General features: G+C 43.4%; 3 protein-coding genes across 3 annotated transcripts; all 3 read right to left on the reverse strand.

Annotated features, from left to right (window-relative positions):
* Nucleotides 1-14,101: 14,101 nt before the first annotated feature.
* LOC145934217 (uncharacterized) lies at nucleotides 14,102-14,617 on the reverse strand. The gene has a single exon (XM_083034588.1). The coding sequence runs from the start codon at nucleotides 14,615-14,617 to the stop codon at nucleotides 14,102-14,104; it is 516 nt and encodes a 171-aa protein (XP_082890714.1).
* A 2,282-nt stretch (nucleotides 14,618-16,899) lies between these two features.
* Nucleotides 16,900-18,447, reverse strand: LOC145934218 (uncharacterized). The gene has a single exon (XM_083034589.1). It carries the CDS (start codon nucleotides 18,445-18,447, stop codon nucleotides 16,900-16,902), a length of 1,548 nt encoding a protein of 515 aa, XP_082890715.1.
* A 41-nt stretch (nucleotides 18,448-18,488) lies between these two features.
* Nucleotides 18,489-21,417, reverse strand: LOC145934219 (uncharacterized). Its single transcript, XM_083034590.1, has 3 exons — nucleotides 20,557-21,417; nucleotides 19,341-20,421; nucleotides 18,489-18,874 (listed from the first exon to the last, which is right to left on the reverse strand). The coding sequence occupies exons 1-3, from the start codon at nucleotides 21,415-21,417 to the stop codon at nucleotides 18,489-18,491; spliced, it is 2,328 nt and encodes a 775-aa protein (XP_082890716.1).
* Nucleotides 21,418-21,712: the final 295 nt, after the last annotated feature.

Genomic DNA, 21,712 nt, shown 5'->3' on the forward strand with positions numbered 1-21,712 from the left:
TAACTCCGCTAAAAATAATCGTATTTGAAACAAATTTTTTTTGACTGTCAAGCTTGAAGTCTCTACTTTAGAAACCATTTGTCAGATTCAACAAAATTAACGCATATGTATTTTAAGTCAATATTTCGCATAGATTCAAATAAGCGTAACTCCGCTAAAAATAATCGTATTTGAAAAAAATTTTTTTTGACTGTCAAGCTTGAAGTCTCTACTTTAGAAACCATTCGTCAGATTTTTATTTATCCTCTCCCCCCGTACGCCACTGCTTCAAAAGTAAGGACGTTTTGTTTCAAAAAAATTGCGAACTTTGACGCACTCCACGGGGTGTAATAAATTTTTTTCGCAAATCTTATGATAATTATCGTAAAATGTGGACTTTTTACTATAATTTAAAAAAAAAGTAAAGTCCGCACGATTTTTTTTCGCGGAGTTATTACATATGAAAGTCACCCATACATTTTTTCCATTTACCGCCAGCATTAGCATTACCCGACGCGCACCACGAGGAGGTTGCTGGTCCGAGTTGGCGCATCGTGTGTGTGTGTGTGTGTGTGTGTGTGTGTGTGTGTGTGTGTGTGTGTGCATGTGCGCACGCGTGCGTGCATGTGTGTGTGTGCGCCAGCAGAGATAAGGACCCCACGGTTCGTCATTTCCGCGGTATTTAATGACTCCAAACCCTCTCTGCTGTGTGTGTGTGTATGTGTGCGTGCGTGCGTATGGTTAGGAGAGGGAAATGTAGGAATGTTCTCATTCAAAATTGTGTGTTCCCGCCTCGTCTTCGGATTAGTTCTTCCATACGTTCACGCATATTAATGCATGCTCTAATTGTTATTTGAGGAATTTGAGCCCAAATTTGATTTAATGCTGCTTCCAATTGCTCCAAATTGGTTGGCTGTCTCTCCAAATTCCTAAGCGCCCTTCCCATCATATCCCACACATGTTCGATGGGATTCAAATCTGGGCTTATCGATGGATGTGACAGCACCTCAATATTGTTGTCTCCCAAAAAATTTAAGGCAACTCTAGCGGTGTATGGGCGAACGTTGTCCTGCATTAAAATAAAATTTTGACCCATTTGACGACGCATTCGAATTACGTGGGGTCGCAAAATTTCCGCTACATAGCGCACCGCTGTCAATCCAGGAGGTGGTATAGTGACGAGGTTTGTTCGTCTATGTACTGAGATTCCACTCCATACCATGATGGAACCACCAAATGCCCGAACAGGCTCAACGGTATTTTGATGTAAACGATGTCCTCGACGACGCCAAACACGTATTCTTCGATCCGAACTGAATAAACAAAATCGCGATTCATCGGTAAACAATACGTTTCTCCACTGTCTCAATGTCCAGTGTTGATAAGTGCGTACATATCGTAAACGAGCACGTCGATGTACCACAGATAACTCTGGCACTTGAGCTCGAGCTCGCGATCTCAAACCACGTTCACGTAAACGTCTTCTAATTGTTTGTCACTGATTCGTCTGTGAGGGAGAACTTCACTAGCAATTTGTCGCGCAATCATTGTTGGATTACGCATTGCCTCATTGACGATGCGACGATCTTCTCGAACCGATGTTATTCGTCTTCGACCTTGTCCTTCCCTTCGACGAAATCTGCCCGTTTGTTGATAACGAATCCGCACTCGAGAGATGGAGGCCTGATGAACACCATATCTTCTTGCAATATGATTTTGGCTTAGTCCTTCTTGCAAAAGAGCAATGATTTGCGCACACTGAATTTCATTCAAAGGCATTGTTACGAGTTTGTCGTTTGTTTTTCGAATGAACAATACAGTAATTGCAATATTGTGAAGTTCGTATTGTAAACTTCACAGTGAACTTCAAGTTGAAGTAGTGTACTGTGAAATTATGTATTGTGAAGTTATGTACTGTACTTACTTCAGTACAAAACTTCACAGTATTACAATTACTGTATTGTATTGTACGGGGGGGAGGATAAATTAAAAATTTTGACGAATAGTTTTTAAAGTAGAGACTTCAAGCTTGACAGTCAAAAAAAAATTTTCAAATACGATCATTTTTAGCGGAGTTACGCTTATTTGATTTATGCGAAATTTTGACTTAAAATACATATGCGTTAATTTTGTTGACGAGTTATATAAATAATGAGAATAACATTCATAAGAAATTGAATAGATATCTCAGTTTTAACTAAAAAACGTACTAGTGCCTTGCTTCTAAATGAATAAATATAAATAATAATAACATGTTATAAATTTTTTAATTTTTTGTAACATATAAATTAAATACTCTTATGTAAATGTATATCTGATATTGATAGGTTAGGTATTTATTAATAAATAAGTAATATTATGATTAATATATAAATTATGAACAAAAATAAACTCTATAAATAAAATTAAAACTAAAAATAAAAATAAAATAAATTAAAGTAACGCTCGTGTATTATTCAAATAATCTTAATGTGTTAACAACTAACGAGCAAATTGAGTGGTTATGTTTAATATAATATATTTAAATACATCTTGTGATTTATAAACTGATGATTACAAAATTAAAATTAAACGCTAAAATTAATAAAATTGCAGACGTTTCGACTGTACGCAGTCTTCTTCAATGTTAGTATCTAATATAAATGATTTTCTTAACTTATTGTCAATACGACAAAAACGGAAATAGTGACAATATGTAAGACGCATTATCTGTGGTTTTCTTAATGAAGATGTTATATGTGGAAACAATCTTCAATTCCATCGTTTGAAAGCGTGGAATTTTCATGGTTCTCGAGTGTATTAAAAAACCGCTAAATAAGACAAGAAATTAAACCATTAAGGATGAAATAATTCTAATAAATTATTTTTGAATAATTACTTACAAATTCTATTATAAATATTAATAAAAACCCTAACCAAAAAATAGAAAAAGAATTGAATAAAATGTTAAAATCATGGTTAAAAAAAGACTATATTAACAAAAAGGTATACTATAAATTATTCTCGAGTGATTCCCTCCTACCCAAAGCCTATGGATTACCAAAAATACACAAAGAAAATACACCTTTCAGAATTATTGTTAGTTATATCAATATAGCGTTATATGCATTAGCCTCATTCATACACGAAATATTACAATCCAGTTTACCAAAGACAAAAGTCACATTAATAATAGTTTTGAGATGTACAACATTTTGTCTGGTAAAAAGATAGACAAAGACGATATAATGATATCATTGGACTTAGTCTTGCTCTTCACCAATGTCCCCCTAGATCTTGCAATGAACACAGTATTAAAAAAAGATGGTCTAACATTAACGAACATACCAAGATACCACAGACAGAATTTACACAGGCTGTAAATTTTATTTTAACATCGACATATTTTGTTTTTAATAACACCATATATAAACAAACATTTGGGACTCCCATGGGATCTCCTTTATCTCCCATAATTGCGGACTTGGTCATGCAAGATCTGGAGGAGACAATTTTAAATAACAATAGTTTTACATTTTATTATAGATACGTTGACGATATAATACTGACTGCCCCATCAAAAGACATTGACAGAATAGTAAAGTTATTTAATGACTATCATGACAGATTACAATTCACAATTGAACAAGAGAGAATCCGCAGTTTAAACTTTCTAGACCTTACAATTAAAATAATTAATAATACAATCTTTATAGATTAGTATCAAAAAGAAACGTTTTCGGGTAGAGTTTTATCTTATTTTTCCAGTCACCCAGAGTGTCACAAAATTGGAATAATTTTTAATTTAACGGATAGAAGCTTATTATTGTCACATCCACAATTTTATAATAAAAATTTAGAATTTATTATCAATATATTACTAAACAATGGTTACCCTCTTGATTTAATTTTTAATAAAATTAACCAGAGATTAAAATATCTTGTATCCAACAATATTATGTAAAATAAACACAGTAACAAATTAACACACTCTAACATCTCAGAAACAAATGAGGAAAATAATAAGGTTATTGTTGTACCATACATTAATAGAGTAACGGAAATGGTGGTTTCTTCAATTAAAAAAACCAATAATGGATCTAACATAAAGATTGGTTACCGTTGTTTAAATAAACTAAATAAAATCATAAGAACTCATAAAGACATTAACCAACATACACAAAATTCTAATGTCATTTATAAGATTAATTGCAAAGAATGCGATGCATCGTATGTGGGTCAAACGAAGAGACAAGTAAAAACTAGAATAAAAGAACATAAAAATGGACAGCAAAAATTCAGTAATATCTGAACATATAATCAATGAAAATCATACTTTCGATTGGGAAAATGTTAAAGTTTTAGATCGTGAGACTAATTTTTGCAAAAGATTGATTTCTGAAATGTTAAACATAAAAGAACAAAAAAATGGGTTGAACTCAAATAAAGACACAGAGTTACTTAGTGATTCTTATTCTGATATTTTAAAAAAACTGGCAACTTTCAAATCTAACAAATAAAGATGATAAACAGACATATGAAAATAATAAACATTGTAAAAAATCTCTTGATATATAAACTCTCAAAAATGAACAGTTACACATAGTCTTTATGGAAATAAGATATACAACATCATAAACATGTCTTTTGCAAGCTCATCATTAACAGACACATTTGTAAGTAATTATTCAAAAATAATTTATTAGAATTATTTCATCCTTAATGGTTTAATTTCCTGTCTTATTTAGCGGTTTTTTAATACACTCGAGAACCATGACAATTCCACGCTTTCAAACGATGGAATTGAAGATTGTTTCCACATATAACATCTTCATTAAGAAAACCAGAGATAATGCGTCTTACATATTGTCACTATTTCCGTTTTTGTCGTATTGACAATAAGTTAAGAAAATCATTTATATTAGATACTTCGACGCCGTTGCCAATCTCGGAAACGCCGATTCCGAGGGAATAGAGTGCAATGGTGAATAAATCGGTAGCAAATCGGAAAAGTCGGTAAACGGTAATCCGGCGGTATCTGGGTATCCGAAATAACGAGATCGATATTAGTTATTGGGCGCCAGGCGCGATTCCTCGCACCACGGTAACGATATTATAATAGCGATACGGGATACGAGTCCGGCAGCTCCGTATATGGCAGAGGGGTGCGGTTCTTGGGGAAAATAGCTATACCGGAGAGAGCGGTGAGAGAAAACGCGATGAGAATTAAGACAGAGGTTTCACAATAATTAACAATGTATATTTAAACCTAGTAAAAATGAATATTACATGAAGAGTATAGAACAAGGATAATTTACACACAAGTAAATATATATGACGAGGTGTTACAGACACTTAGATAATTAAACGGTAATCCAATAGGTAATTCGGTCGGGAAACGACACCCGGTACGTAATCTAAATGCGATACAAAATGTGGCGGATTAATACACGGAATTATTAATTTTCGCGAACGATCTCAGAGTTGACTGTTTCGACTATACGAAGATACTCTTACGTCCTAATCACTTTGAATAACAAAAAGAAACGGAAACTTGATCGACAAGGACTTTGATATTGATACTTGCGTCTCGAGAGTCCTTCGCTCCCGGCGCGAAGGTCGCGTAAATCAGATATAAATAAAATCGGTACCTCGACTCTATCGGAATCCTGGACGGTAATTTCGTGAAAGGTACGACTCTCGCCGAGTTGCTATCGATACGGTAACGCTAACTCACAGAGAACAACTCACGCAAATTCCCTCCTTAAGTCCCGTGATTTTAGTCTGAATAATTATAGATAACTCTCACGCTAGTTAATTTTATTAGACGGCACGATACAGTACGGTACGAGACTGTAGTACAAATGTTAGTAACTACGACTGTCGGTGACAACTTCCCTGAGAGGGACACCCTCGCGGTACCCGGTGTAAACTGGCCTCACGGTAGCGATAATTACGGAACGATAATGCTCCCAAACGAAATCGGTAGTGGGAAGATATCTCGTTAATGAGATGCAGCGGTATTGCCGATACGAACGTATAACTCGACGCCAGCCTGCATCGGAACTTATTTCTATTCACTACCTGAGCGGCGGCTTACAATATTTGTAGCGAAGTCTTCAGCTGGTCGGGATGCTTCCGGGCTCGTCCTCACGATTTGATCGCTCGCCGAACAGTGTCTCTCCTCGAGAGTCTCCCGGTCCTTCGAGTCCCGCGCCGATTTTTCGCGCATCCTGCCGATATTCAACCGCCGAGGGGGTGTGGATCCACCCATCGATTGCCCGTCTTTCCACGCGTCATCGCCGTGGATTCCGGGAGTACTATATGTCGTCACCGTTCGGTATCCTTGCTGTTGTATAGTGGTGTACGACGGATATGGCTGTTTCAGGTGTCGGAACTGGCAGGCTGGCCGGGTCTTACTCCAGTTCCTCCTGACGTTGCGTTTAGCCGTATGCGGGGCCCTCCACCCATTCTGCAGCATGAGGGGGCTCGTCAGTATCCTTTGTCGTATTATCCTCGGCGGTATCTATAAAAAATGTGTATTAGAGGTCGGACATTAAGATGGCGGTAATGACGGGAACTCGATACGTGACCTGGGAGTTGGAGGCGGCTTCATCGGTATCCTTCCATGACGGTATCTTCTCTGGATTCCTTGAGTCCTGTTTCACACTTCTTTAAGGTCACCTCCCACTCAGGCAGTCGGCTCGAGACCCCTTAAAAGCTGGTCTAAGAATATCGGTAGGATATCGCGGAAAGAAATATAATCGGTTTCGAGGTCGCCTCCTCTCAGGTGCGAGAGACGACCCCCGAAGCGTTTTCCTCGCCCCCCCCCCCTCGGTCGAGCCGTAGCCCTTGTGACGACGCTACCGAGGCGTCACGTCACAATACTAACATTGAAGAAGACTGCGTACAGTCGAAACGTCTGCAATTTTATTAATTTTAGCGTTTAATTTTAATTTTGTAATCATCAGTTTATAAATCACAAGATGTATTTAAATATATTATATTAAACATAACCACTTAATTTGCTCGTTAGTTAGCCTTATTAACACATTAAGATTAATATATAAATATTTTTTTTATAATTCTTATGAATTTTTTAATATCTTATGTATAGTATTAAGCTAATTTTTATATCTGGACATTTCTTATTGAATTATTTTACTTTGGATTGAAGATCATTTCTTTTCTCCCATTCATTGTTTAGACATCGATTATAAGCAATGTAATGTCCAACTCCATTAGTATCTAATGGTGGTATAAATTCCACAATACCACACAATATAAAATTCTGCTCTATAATACATAATTTGGCTGGTATATCTCTGAAGTTAGTTTTAAAGTTTTGAATATTATTCCCTCGAGCATAATTCGACTCTATATATATACGTCATCTGTATCAATGCATAGATACTGTCCTATTTTAAATTCCTTAATTGCTGTAGTTTGATGGCATTCAGAACAATATACAACTTTATTACTTACATATTTAATTATCTCATCTTCCAGATTTTTATAACCGTTTTCCCAAATCAAATTCATTGATGGCACAGGTATTACTGGCTTTTTTATCACCTTATTGTCTGTACATCGATTGCAAGTGATAACTTCGGATGGACTTGAATAATATGTCATTAAAGTCAAAAATAATGTATTCACATTAATGTTACAGTCAATAGTTGGTTGTGGGTGATCAAAAAGTCTATATAGTATATATGCACGTTGTTTGTAGAATTTATCTTGCAATCCAGTAGTAGCATAATCTACAACAGTTTTTGCATAATTAAAATCAGTTTTTTGAAAATCATTCAAGAAATTTCCTGTGTGGATTCTTTCGAACAACTATTTAAAAATTCTTTAAATTCTTGACTCATACCATAACCAGCTCTTAATAATTCTGTACAGCTATCAAATGCACAAGTGTTGAGAAATTAAAATTTTTTTTTAAATACGATTTTTGGCCGTAATTTGTTTCCATTTTGTATGACTGTTTTATATGCTCGATCAGTTGGTTTTTGAAGCTGTAATTCAAATTCTGGATCTGCTGAAACAAATTTTCCTCGTTTATTTATTTCTGCATTGTTAACAATTTCTTGCACATCAATATTTCTTTCAAAATCGTCAATGAGTTCGTATGAAAATTGATATTGGCAATTTATAGAAGTCTCTTTAGTTTTAGCTTTTTTGTTACTTTCTGTTACTCTGTTGAGTGTAATTGTATATTGTTAACAAAAGAAGAAAAGTTTATTATATTACTTTCATCAATTTTCTCAAAGTTGCAGTTCTTGATAATTGAATTATTATTTTCAGCATGATTAATATTTTCGTCGGAAATTTTGTTGGTGTAGTTGAGATCATGATTAATAAATGAAAGATTAATTAAACTTTCAGAATCACGTTTATTGAAAGATGTATGTAAAATGTTTTTCTGAAGCCTCTCTTTTTTAAATGAATATTCTTCTCTCTTGCTTCCCAAGTTAACTGTAAAAATATCTGTTTTGTCCCATTTGATATAAACGTCATTGATTTTTCCTTCTTTAATAACTTTTTGTGTAGCGTTATCACATTCCAATTTAGTGTTATTATCTAAATTATTATTGTTTGAAAAATCATGTAAATTATTAATTGAAGCTGTATGTGTGAAATCTTGAGTAAATAATCATTATTCTTGTTTATACTTATATTAGAGTCTTTTTCTAGAGAAAAGTGTACAGAAGTATCATTAAAATTTTCTTTATAATTTATTTTAATGTCAGCCTTCCCTCTTCAGTTTTCTATTGCTTCAATGTGTTCATTACTCTTTTCGTTTTAAGATTTTAGTTGAAGGAATTGTCCCTAAATCTTTTAATCGATTATAAGCTGCTGTACCTAGTTTTATATCTGTGTTGATTTGTCTACAATGTTTAGTTAATATTTTATCAACTCTTTGACGTCTTCTTTCTTCTAGTAGTGAACCTTTGATATCGGAAAAGCAAGCTTCTGATCTAGCTGATGTAGCTACATCATGAGGACTTTGAAAATAATTTTGCATCACATTTGTCCATGCAGGGAATTCCATGCAGAGCTTAGATAAAGGGTCTATAAAAGCTGGTAAGTAATAATCATTTTTTAAATCTCAAAGTCAGAATTGTTAAATTGAGAAAAATCTAATAATGATGTATGTTTTAAATTTTCAATATAATAAAAAATGGGTCTTCTTTTAACTTCATCATTATCTTCATTATCCTGTAAGAAATCTTCATTTGCTTTTTTGTATTTAAGTCACTTTTCTTTTCTGTTTCTTCTTTATCTTTAAATTTATAGGTTTTAACTTTTTGAATTAGATTTTTTCTAGTCTTTTGACACTCTTCAGTATCGATTTTATTACTGGCTACCATGAAAACTTCTTTTAATGTTGTAGTGAATGCAGTCAAAGTTTTTACATTACTTAAAAGCCCTACACATCTTCTGAATAATTCCTTAACTCGAGAGTCACATCGTTTAAAGCAATCCCATTTTCTCACTGCATTGGTTAAGTGAGCTATGTCAGTTCTTAACCAACATTTAAAAATTTTTATTTCTTTAATATTTTTTGTAAAATCATAAAACAATTGTTAATGTAGTCTTTAAATGTAGTAATATTAAATGCTAAACAGATTGCATTTTCTAACGCTTTGCTCATATCCGTTATTACTTCTTTTGGTGTGAGAGCTCCAGATTTTTTCCAATTATTTAGTCACCATGTAAGAAAATTACTATCATTTTTTTTCAGACATTGTTTGAGTTACTGGTACAATCAGATTGTCAAGATGTGTAACAAGTGCATAAAGAAATATTTCATTGCTTTCTTCATTGGGACGGTTGATTGAAGTAACCATGCTACCGGTTGAATCAATGGATACTGGTGTTCCAAGATATTTTTGGATGTCATTATACAAATTAGTTTGTTCTGGTGACCAGTATGTTACATGGAACTTATCGTACCCTATGTCTTTTATAAATTTATTGAATTCGACATTTTCTTTTACTAGCGACAAAGAGTCCCATATTGAAATGCCAGCTACAATTCCTAATTTTTTATCTTTAGCTTTCTGTCGAGCCTTAGATAGAGCAGACAATGTGTATGTTCACGAGCGCGTGCAGGAAAGCGGATATAGTGAGGAAGCGAAGCGATAAGTGCAATCAGAAATTATTGTAACAATGTTTACTGTATTAACACAAAATTTAACATTTACAACAAAACAGTGTTTGTCACTACTAACAATAGTGTCACAATAGAGTTCTAGTCCGTGATTCGAGAACGTTTATTAGTTGATAGCGGGTGTCGACAGCGGTTTTAACTAGGTGTAAGCGGTTTAACAAGCGTGCGATATGCGGTTTCACGACGGATAACTGCGATAAGGCCTGGATGATCATGTGTGAGCTCCTTTTATTGATTCGGTAAAGGAGTCACCCTTTTCGCCGAGCGCCCATAATTATCCTTATTTTTAAACAGGTTTGAGGTGACTTGAAGGCGCCGTACGCTATAGATTGCCTCGTGATCCGCGCAGAGTAGGCACGTGCCTGTCATGCGCGAGGCTTTAGATCGCGCGATCGATTGGCCTTACAGAGCCCACGTGACGCGGCCGCGCATGCTTTTCGCGACGTCGGCGGTTGTGTTCCGGCGCGGTGGCTGTTACGTGTTTATATGTTTAAGTTGCTTTTTATTGGCGTATCTGTCATCGTAGATTTATTGCCTATTTGTTTTTGTCTTCAAAGTCGCAAATTAACAGATCTTTTTTAAATTACAGGAATAAATGATTAAATGTATAATTATTTATTGCAGCTTTGAACATCCCGCCCGCCTTGTCACTACGTGACAACATGAGTTGCTAATGATATCTGGTCGCGAATCTCAAACGATTCGTGATCGATGATTGAAGCGGTCGCGGCTGCGCGTTGCGATGTACGTGTGGTCGCGTGCCGCGATGGATGAGTATTGCCGGTGATACTGTGAAACACGTGGTCGCAACGAAATTGAGTGGTGAGTGAGGTGAATTACAGTGAATGCAGTGACAGTGAGACGATAAGGTGAGATGTGGTGTATCGAAGTCATTGTCCGTTGTCACGAAGGTGTTGTGTGATTAAAGTGCGGTGTGCCTGTGACGAAGAAATGCGATGCTAGTGCAGTGCAGACCGCGAGAGCGTATGAAAGTGTGTGTGAGTAACCGGAAGTGTAGTGTGTAAAGTGTCAGATATGTAAATTGCGGTGTGATTTATGTGTCAGTGTGTGATGAATCGGTGTCGTCGACGCCCGGAAGTAACACGAGCTTCACGAGCGGACGTACGAGTTCGGAAGTCGCCGTGCGAATGGTGACTACGCGCACGACGCCGTCATCTCCGGGATGCAGTCGCGTGATCTTTGCAAGAGGTCATCGGCTCGGTGGGGTGTTCTCGGAGCGCGCCAGACTGAGTGCTCCGATGCGGGGTGATGCCTCGTCCTTGAACCACTTCGATCGGGAGGTAAGTCCATGAATGTACTCGCTCGACCATCTCCCCCAAAAGTGGTTCCTCATGTTTTGCAAGTGACGCTATCGTGACCCCGTGTTTCCAGGTTCCTCGATCTGAGACGGCTCGGGTACGGCGAGGAGAGGTGCCCCTATGAGAAAGTGTCCAGGCGTGAGAGCTGCGACGTCATCTGGATCATCTGAGAGTGCCTGCAACGGTCTGGAATTAAGACAGGCTTCGATTTGAGCGAGGAGCGTGCTTAATTCCTCGAAGGTGAGGGTGGTCTCGCCGATCATTCTACGAAGATGATACTAAGCGGATTTCACGGCTGCCTCCCACAATCAGCCAAAGTGCGGGGCCGCAGGCGGATTGAAGTGCCAACGGATTCCCTGAGCGGATGCTGCACGTGCGATTCCATGGCCGTCGGACGACGCTGCGATGAGGAGTTCATGCAGGGTGCGGTCAGCTCCAATGAAAGTTGTGCCACAGTCGCTGTAGATGTCAGTGCACAGGCCCCGGCGAGAGACAAAGCGGCGAAGAGCGGCGATGAATGCGTCGGAGGAATAATCCGAGACGAGCTCCAGGTGGATGGCCTTCGACCAAAAGCAGATGAAGACTGCGATGTAGCCCTTGTAGGCGCGATGTCCACGACCCTTGCTCGTCCGGATGAGGATTGGCCCTGCATAATCCACCCCAGTGCGAAGAAATGGTCGTGCTGGAGTGACCCGATCGGGCGGTAAATTGCCCATCGGAGGTTGTGGAGCAGCCGCCCGCCACCTGGTGCAAGTGACGCAGCGATGAAGTAGCTGTTTGATGACGGCTCTTCCTCGTGGCAGAAGCGGAGACGAAGCAATCCGAGCGTGAGTTGCACTCCTCCGTGCAGAGTCCGGCGATGACAGGAGTCAACTAGCAGTCGCGTCAACCATGACGTTGGCGGAGCGATCATCGGGTGCTTTTCATCATGCGGCAACAGAGCATTTTTTAGGCGTCCTCCCATTCTCAGTACGTCGTGGTCGTCGAGGAATGGATTTAGCTTCACCAGCGAGCTGCGTGGTGATAGTCTGCGTCCGGCAATGATGGCGGCGACCTCGTCAGGAAAGTGGAGCGCTTGCATCAGTCGAAGCCAACGAAACAGCGCAGCGTCCAGTTCATCCGAATCCAGCGGTAGTCCAGGGGTGCCAGCGGGTTTCGTTGTGCGACGCCAGCGCAGACACCATGCCGATACACGCAGCAGGCGGTGCAGAGTGGAAAACCGAAGGAGTTCCGGTTCGACAACGACGTCCCTCTCGATCAGCAGGCTGGTGGCTCTGCTCTCTGGAAGGTCCTCTTCAGGCGTTCCCATCTCGGTGCTCGGCCATGCAGCTTCTGCTCTCAGCAGCCAGGTGGGTCCTGTCCACCACAATGCGTGGTTGATGAGTTCGCTTGGATTGATTCCTGGCGATGCACAGTCTGCAGGATTGTCTCGTCCGGCCACGTGTCTCCATCGTGCGTTGGGCAGCTGCGTTTGAATGTGAACTACCCTGTTGGCGACGAAGGTCTTCCATTTTGAGGCGTGCCCGCGGATCCAGTACAGGGTGACCTTGGAATCAGACCAGAGATAGATCGGCGCTGTTGCAAGGTCGAGCGTGTGGCAGACGTGATGCATTAGATTGGTGAGTAGTGTGGCGGCGCAAAGTTCCAGTCTTGGCAAGGTTACTTGTTTGACGGGAGCTACCTTGCTTTTAGCCATCATCAATCTAGCTGAAACTTTAGTCCTTTCAGATACACGGAGATACACAGCGGCGGCATAACCTCGTTCTGAAGGGTCTGCGAAATCATGCAGTTGAAGATGTGTGTCGGCATCTCCAGTGCAGAGCCAGCGAGTCATCCGTATGCGATCAAGAAGCGGAAGTTCTTCCAGCAGTTTTTTCCACTGTCGTACGTCAGCTAATGGGAGTGGGGCGTTCCAATCCAATCGCTGCAGCCACGTCGTCTGGATCATGATCTTCGCCCGAATCACGACGGGTGCTAGCCAGCCCATCGGATCGAACAGTCTAGCGGTTTCGGCGAGGACTCGTCTCTTCGTGAATTCCGTGATCGTTCGTGGATGAAACACAAAGGAGAATTGATCCTCGTGCGGGTGCCAGCGGAGGCCTAGGGTGGAGTGTGTTTCTCCTTCCTACGAGTGCGGTGAGCGTTGGAGCCGATGTTCCTGTGGGATTCCCGTCAAGATTCTTTCTTCGTTCGCTGCCCATTTTCTTAAGGGTAATCCGCCCGCCATGCAGAGATTGCGAAATTACTTTTGCAGCATGGTCGCGTCCGCCAAGGTGTTCGCGCCGGTGACCACGTCGTCCACGTAGCAGTCACGGGTTAGTGCGACTGCACCGCGGGGAAACTGACCTCCTTCATCCACCGCGAGTTGCTGCAGTGTTTGGATGGCAAGAAAGGGTGCGTAAGCGAGACCGTAGGTTACCGTCTTCAGCCGATATTCTCGTACTTCGTCATCACCAGAGTGGCGCCACAGGATTGTCTGAAAGCCGCAGTCGTCCGGATGCACGAGGACTTGCCGGTACATCTCGATGTCCGTGACGAAGACGTACCGGTGCCAACGCCATCGGAGCAGTATGTCGGTAAGCGCTGGCAAGAGATTTGCTCCGATGAGGAAATGAGCATTCAATGACTTACCCGACCGTATTCGTTACGATCCGTTGAAGACTACCCTGAGTTTGGTGGTGATGCTGGACTCCTTGAGGACACCGTGGTGTGGCAGGTAGCACTTGCTTTTCGAGTCACTTGGCAGTGTGCTTATCGCCTCCATGTGTTGCAGGTCCTCATACTCTCGCATGAAGCTTCGATAGAAGTTACCGAATCGAGGATCTCGGTCGCATCTCCGTTCCATCGTCAGCAGGAGGCGTTCGGCCGGTTTGCGGGACTCGCTGAGGGTTGTCGGCGGCGAGGAGAATGGCAACCTCACTACGTATCTCTCGTGCGTGTGTGTGTGTGTACGCACAAAGAGCTCCTCACATCGTTCTTCGTCGGGGGTGAGCGGAGCGACTGCGGTGGGTTCCTTCTCCAGCTGCCAAAATTGTTGAACCAGCTCAACTAGGTTGTGGTCAGCGGAGCACTGGAATGTGCGGCGTTGTTCTTCTGCGGATGCTGCGTCCGAGCCCCAGGAGAGAATCCATCCTAAAGACGTCTTCTGGGCGATCGGCATCTGGGGTCCGCCCTTGCGTAGGCCCTCTTCGAAGATCGAAGAGCATACTTCCGCTCCCAGGAGAAGCTCCGCTGAATCGCCCTCCTGGTATTGAGGGTCAGCCAGCTAAAGACCTTGAATGTGCGGCCAGTTGCGGTGACGTTTTGCTGCGATGCCTTGTTGCAGCGAGAGGCGTGGCAACACGAATGCTGCTACGCACAGTTTGGCGTCGGTCACGTTGGAGTTGATGTTCAACGTGACTTTGCCGCGGGTTGATCCTGGACGTGTGCCTTCAACCCCGAAGATGGCCATGTTCGTGTGGAATCGTGGCAGCCGTAGTCGCTGTGCTAGCGTCTCGGAGACTAGTGACACCTCGGAGCCTTGGTCGATCAAGACTCGAACGTCGTGCGGTGATCCATTGCGGTCGGCGATTTTCACGCGAGAGGTTGCGAGGAGGACTGCCTTCTTATCTACGTTCTTGTGAACCGTGGTGAGTGTGGTGGCCTCAGATTGTGAGCGTGTATTGTATGCGTCGTGCAACATAGTGTGGTGACGTGCGTTGCAAGTGAGACAGTTCTTCTTCGATTGACATTTTGCCATGAAGTGGTTACCGAGATAATTGAAGCATAGTCGGTTTGTCTCGACAAATGCTTTCCGATCGGCAGCTGATTTGGCCTTGAAATCGCGGCACGTCATTAGTGGGTGTTTCTCGTGGCAAAGTGCACACTGCGGTGTATCAGTTCCGTGCTTTGCGACGTGAGTTTTGGCAGTGCGTGGTGAATCACTGGAAGTCTTCACGAAGTTCTTCGGTCTTGCGGCGTTGAGTGTTAGCATTCGTCGACTGATGAACTCGAGAAGTGCCTCGTGACGTGGAGGTTCAACGGAGTCCGACGTGGAAGACTCCCATTCCAGCCGGGTGCGTGCGTCGAATAGTTCGATGACTAACAAGTAACACTACTCAAGTGCCATTCGCCGATATTCTTGAAACTTTGCACACACGTAGTACATCGAAAAACATTAAACACGTGTTTTTTTTATTTTGGCTAACAAGGCGTTTTAAGGTCGGGTATAGTACCACTATCTTGCCTTCACTGGTCGGGTATAGTACCACTATCTTGCTTTCACTGGCTGGGTAGACCTTCCCATTGCCTTCAGTTTCCGCCATTTGGATGCGTCATATTGAATTTTTCATCCGCTACCTCTAGATTGATATAACTGTTGCCAAAATCGTAATCATGTATCTAATAAACTTCGCAAGTGGCGTTAAATAAAGTTTTAGAAACTTCTGCGATTTTGTCCACCATTTTGTATTTGCTATTCTGAATCTCGTTAAACTAATGTCAAAATCGTCATTAGCGATCTCAAAAACACGCAGACAATGGGAAGGTCTACCCAACCAGTGAAGGCAAGATAGTGGTACTATACCCGACCAGTGAAGGCAAGATAGTGATACTATACCCGACCTTAAAACGCCTTGTTAGCCAAAATAAAAAAATACGTGTTTAATGTTTTTCGATGTACTACGTGTGTGCAAAGTTTCAAGAATATCGGCGAATGGCACTTGAATAGTGTTACTTGTAAGTGGTTGAAGAGATCCATCCCGTGCGTTGAAGAGCTCCATCCGGCTCGAAAGACCAACAATATGTTCACGAGCGCGTGCAGGAAAGCGGATATAGTGAGGAAGCGAAGTGTTCACATAAATCACTGGGGTGGTGGTTACACATACGAAAAAAAAGATACGTGAAATTAATAGAAAACTATCAATTTATTCGATCACTTTCAAAGAACTTTTATACACGAGACAATCGAAAAAACGAACAGATGGAGCGGACACTTGTATAAGTAAAGCGCGATGTGTATCGTACGAAGATCGAGAATCGATAAACGTGGGTTTGACCGCTTAACAGAATACGAATATAACGTGTAATCGAGTCAGCTGTTTTGAACTGAGAAGTGAGCGCGAGGGGCGCGCGCGGTAAGACGCACAGCGCACGAAAAACCGCGTAAACACGACGGGCGCGGAATATATAGGTATATACATAGAGTAATACAAGACGCGAGTGGTGTTGATTTCGTGAGATGTAAATGAGAATTATGTGAAAACATGAATGCAGACATAATGCGAGAAGAAAAAGAATACAATAAAAATTCTTAACATTACCGCCCGCCTCAGGGGCGTTGTAACGTCAATGAGGAAAAAAAAAATAAGCGAGAAAAAAAAATGAAGAGCGATGAATAATTACAATGAGAATGCGATACAATTGAGATTTTGAAAGATGAGATAAATTAAAAAAAAGAAAAAATTAAGTCGCGACGGGGAACGGACTCAATTTGACAATCGGCCGTTTAAACTCAGACGCGGAGGTACGAACCGTAACGACGCGTACGCGACCGTCGCTGCCCGGATGCGTAGCTGTCACGTGCGCGAGAGGCCACTTCGCGGGTGGATATCGTTCGTCCAAGACAAGGACAAGATCTCCGATTTGTAGCGGCCGAGTGGAGAGATGCCACTTGTTCCGGGTTTGAAGATATTCCGTTTGGAGATATTCCGTTGACCACCGAGACCAGAATTTATCCAGCGTTTGGCGAACAAGCTGCCAACGAGATAGCCTTGATGTTGGAATCTCATTTAGTGACGGCTTTGGTAGGACGATAATTGGCTCGCCGATGAGGAAATGCGCAGGAGTGAGCGCGCTAACGTCTGCCGGATCGTCGGATAGCGCGCAAAGCGGTCTGGAGTTGAGCACCGCCTCGATTTGAATAAGAAGAGTGCTGAACTCTTCATAGGTTAGCACGGTGTCGCCGATGAGTCGTCTCAGATGGAACTTCGTAGACTTTACTGCGGCTTCCCACTTGCCTCCGAAGTGTGGAGAGGAAGGAGGGTTGAATCTCCATTCCGTTCCGTCAGCGGCAAGCAAGTGAGCAAGCTCTGCGACTTCTCGAGATGCGGAATCGAATAGTCGTCGGAGTTCAGCGTCTGCTCCGACGAAATTCGTTCCGCAGTCGCTGATGAGTATAGTACAGCGTCCTCGTCGTCCAATGAATCGGCGGTAGGTGGCGAGGAAACCTTGCGTCGAATAATCCGTTGCCAGATTCAAATGTACTGCTGAAGTGGAGAAGCAGACGAAAACGACGAGGTACGCTTTGTATGACCTCGACGCTCGACCTCTCCAGGTTCGGAGAGTGTAAGGTCCGGCGTAGTCCACTCCAGAGGTTAGAAATGGGCGCGTTGGTGTTACTCGTGATGATGGAAGAGACCCCATCATCTCTTGCGCAGTTGCAGCGCGATAGCGAGCGCATTTGACGCAGCGGCGTATTAAAGCGCTGACTGGAGCGCGTCCTCCCAGGATCCAGTATTGTTGGCGCAGCGTGGCTAAAACGACTTGTGTACCGCCATGGAGAGTTCGATCGTGAATATCTGAAATCAGAAGACGAGACAACACAGCATCGCGAGGAAGGATCGCTGGATGTCGTCCGTCTGGGTCGAGAAGTGAGTTCTTAAGACGTCCTCCAACACGAAGGATTCCAACAGCGTCCACGAATGGAGCCAACTTGAGAAACGGATGAGATCTCGGCAGTGACGTTTTACTGGTGCACACCTCAAGCTCGTGCGAGTAGTAGGCTTGCTGGGTGTGTTTTATCCAGAACGTTCGAGCGGTGTGGATCTCTTCCGGGTGTAGAATTCTAGAAACGTGACGCTCGGTCCTTTTGGCTGCTGCACGGCTACGCACGATCCATGCCCTGACATGAAGAAGTCGAGTGAGGCTAGAAAAACGCTCGATTAGATCCCAGCAAGAAGCAGGGGTACTTAATGCGACTGCTAAGACCCTGTGAGATCGTCTTTCCTCCATGTTAACATCATCATCAGTAGGAGGAGATGTGGATGGCCACCCTACTGAAGGACCCTGAAGCCAGACAGGTCCACGCCACCACAGCTCGTGTGATTGAAGCCGCCTTGGAGAGAGCCCTCGAGAGATACAGTCGGCTGGATTTTCACAGCCAGATATATGATGCCATTGTGCTTTTGGTGCTCCTTGATAGCAGCGACTCGGTTGGCGACAAACTCCTGCCACTGCGATGGATGTCCGCGAATCCACGCAAGACAGACGCTTGAGTCGACCCACAGATGAGCTGGAACGTGTTGATAGTTGAGGATTGAGCGAACGCGAGCCAGAAGACGAGCCATGAGAACAGCTGCTGTGAGCTCCAGCCGAGGTATTGTTTGCTTTTTGAGCGGAGCCACCTTGCTCTTAGCAACCAGCAAGGTGACCTTGGCATCTGCGAAGTTAGAGATGGAGCGGATATATAGCACTGCTCCGAGTGCGTCCTGCGATGCATCTGAGAATCCATGAAGCTCGAGACCTTGGCTGCTGGATGATGTGCCGAGCCATCGAAGAATTGAAAATTCGGAGACTCTTCGGAGATCCTCATCGAAGCGCTTCCATTCTTGGATGAGAGATTGTGGCAGGGGATCATCCCATCCGAGATTTGATCTCCACAAGTTCTGTATGAAAATCTTGCCTATGATTGTAACTGGAGAGAGCCAACCGAGTGGATCAAAAAGTTGAGTGACGCGAAATAGGGTGGCCCTCTTCGTAAACTTGATGATCGGAGTTGCTAGCGTTGAACTTGAAGGCGTCAGAAGCTGGATGCCACGTGAGACCTAAAGTGCGAGCCTCAGATTGCAACTCTCGAGTGGAGGTGAGCTCTGACGAGTTAGGGAGCTTCTACAAGATCTCCTCACAGTTGGCTGACCATTTCTGCAGCTTGAAACCGCCCGCCTTGAGGAGCTGCACTAACTGAATGGCCTTGAATTGTGCATCCTGTGGATTATCGGCACCTGAGAGCACATCGTCGACGTAAATGGCCTTGCGGATGATCTCCGATGCCTGAGGAAAGGCGAGTTCCTCGTCCGTTGCGAGTTGCTGTAGAGCTCGTAGAGCCAAATAAGGCGCACATGTTAAGCCATAAGTGACTGTCGTGAGCTGATAGCTTCGAGGCGTGTCGGTCGTGCTCCAAAGAATCTGTTGAAATTGTCGATCTTCTTGGTGCATCACGATTTGCCGGTACATCTTCTCGATGTCCGCGGCAAATGCGAAGGCGTGCGTTCTCCAGCGGAGGATGATGGCATCGAGATCCTGCTGGAGCTTAGGACCAGTGTGCAGACAATCGTTCAATGACAATCCTGTAGAAGTGCGAACTGAGCCGTTAAATACTACTCGCAATTTGGTTGTTGAGCTTGTGTCACGCAGCACTCCATGATGCGGTAGATGTATGATGGGCTTAGAAGATGATGAAGATGGCGTCATGTGACCCAGAGCTTCGTATTCCTCCATGAACTCTGTGTAAAGTTGACCGAAGGCTGCTTCACCTTGGATGCGTTGACGCATGCGAGCGAAAGATCGTCGAGCGGCAGGTAGAGAATAGCCAAGATTGTTGTTTGAAGATCGGAAGGGCAGTCTGACTGTATATCGCCCTGTCTCATCTCGAGAATGTGTATTGCGAAAATGATCTTCGCACGCCTGTTCGTCTGGAGTGAGGCTTGGAAGGATTGAAGGACGGATATCTTCCTGTACCCAGAACCGTTGAAGAGCATCCTGGAGATCCGCTTCTTCAGGTTGACAGCGAGAAACAACGTACGACGAGCGACACGAAGTGGTTTGAGCGTGGACTGGCCCAGAAACAATCCAACCTAACGAGGTGTGTTGAGCGACGGGCGCGCTGAGTGGTCCACGTCTGATCTCGCCGAGCAACAAGGTTCCGTACACGTCGGCGCCGAGGATGATGTCGATCGGTCCTGGTGATGCGAAATCAGGATCAGCCAGCTGCAAATGATTGAGATGACTCCACGAGGCCGTCACTGGACTTGCAGGTATCCGACCTGTAACTTTCGGAATGACGAAAGCCGACACGGAGAGTTCGTTAGACGGATCGTATCGTTAGCGAAGCGTCAAGGTAACCACGCCGCGAGACGATCCGATATGCTGAGCGCCGACGTCCATGATTGGCACAGAAGCTCGAGCTCGAGGAAGACGCAGCAGCTGGATCAAGGACTCCTTGATGAGCGATATCTCTGAGCCCTGATCGAGAAGCGCTCTTAATTTAATGCTAGCTCCTCTGGAATTCACAAGAGTGACACAAGCAGTCGCGAGAAGTACCTGAGTACGTTCAAGGTGAGCGGCAGCGGTGTGTGAATGCACAGCGGTCGTCGTAGAAGATCCTGAAGACTGTGAGACCGGTGCTGATTCAGTCGTCGGAGCCCTCGTTGAGGTACTTACGACGGGAGAGACTTGGTTGGAAGTTGTCACATCACGATGCAGAAGAGTGTGATGCTGCGACTTACATTTCCGACAGCGTTTAAGCGACCGACACTCATTGAGCTTGTGAGCGCCGAGACAATTAAAACAAAGCGACTTCTTGCTAACGATGTCTTGTCGCTCAGCTAATGACTTCGATGCGAAATCTGAACACGATGAGATGTAATGTGAGGCACCACAGCAGGAGCAGCTGGTAGAATTTACTACAGCCGCGTGAGCTCGGGCTGAGGTCTTCGGCTTCTGGGTTGACTTCTGCGATGCTGAAGTCGTGATGTGAGCGCGTGATTGCACGGATTCGAGAGCGCGAACGCGTTTTTCAAGGAAGAGCTCCAGCTGATCAAACTTCGCGAACTCATGCGAAGTTCCTTGATCGAACTCCCATTCTTCAAGCGTCCTTGCATCGAGCCGTCGGGTGAGGAAATACACGATGATGACATCTCGTTGCTGCTCAGGTGTGCCGAGTGATTGCAAGGCTCCGAGAACTTCCTTTATGGTAGCGAGCATGGATTTGAGTTCAGCACTTGACTTCTGAGCGATCGGTTTGATGCTGAAGAGCCGATCGAGATACGTCGTGAGGATGACGCGTTGTTGTCATATCGCGCTGTGAGCGCATCCCGCGTGAGAAATTTTCCGATGTCACTGGAATATTCGCAATGTATCGTGCTGCTTCGCCTGTCACTTGTGACTTGAGATAATGCAGCTTCTCGACCGCTGAAATATCCGTATTGAAAATCACCATTGACTTGAATAGATCACGGAAGGACGGCCACTCGTGATATTCTCCAGCAAACTTTGGCAA

Source organism: Prenolepis imparis, unplaced genomic scaffold (assembly GCF_030444845.1).
Source record: "Prenolepis imparis isolate NDT839.2.m4 unplaced genomic scaffold, iyPreImpa1.0 SCAF_3, whole genome shotgun sequence".
NCBI lineage: Eukaryota > Metazoa > Arthropoda > Insecta > Hymenoptera > Formicidae > Prenolepis > Prenolepis imparis.

Bases quoted from the DNA above. Each gene is read 5' to 3' on its own strand.
- LOC145934217 (XM_083034588.1), bottom strand. From the start codon at position 14,617: ATGCCGATCGCCCAGAAGACGTCTTTAGGATGGATTCTCTCCTGGGGC.
- LOC145934218 (XM_083034589.1), bottom strand. From the start codon at position 18,447: ATGGAGGAAAGACGATCTCACAGGGTCTTAGCAGTCGCATTAAGTACC.
- LOC145934219 (XM_083034590.1), bottom strand. From the start codon at position 21,417: ATGCTCGCTACCATAAAGGAAGTTCTCGGAGCCTTGCAATCACTCGGC. The intron at 20,422-20,556 runs GTTACCTTGACG...AATCATTTGCAG, and splicing joins TCGGATCGTCTCGCGGCGTG to CTGGCTGATCCTGATTTCGC. The intron at 18,875-19,340 runs GTGAGGAGATCT...CTAACTTCGCAG, and splicing joins GCAGAAATGGTCAGCCAACT to ATGCCAAGGTCACCTTGCTG.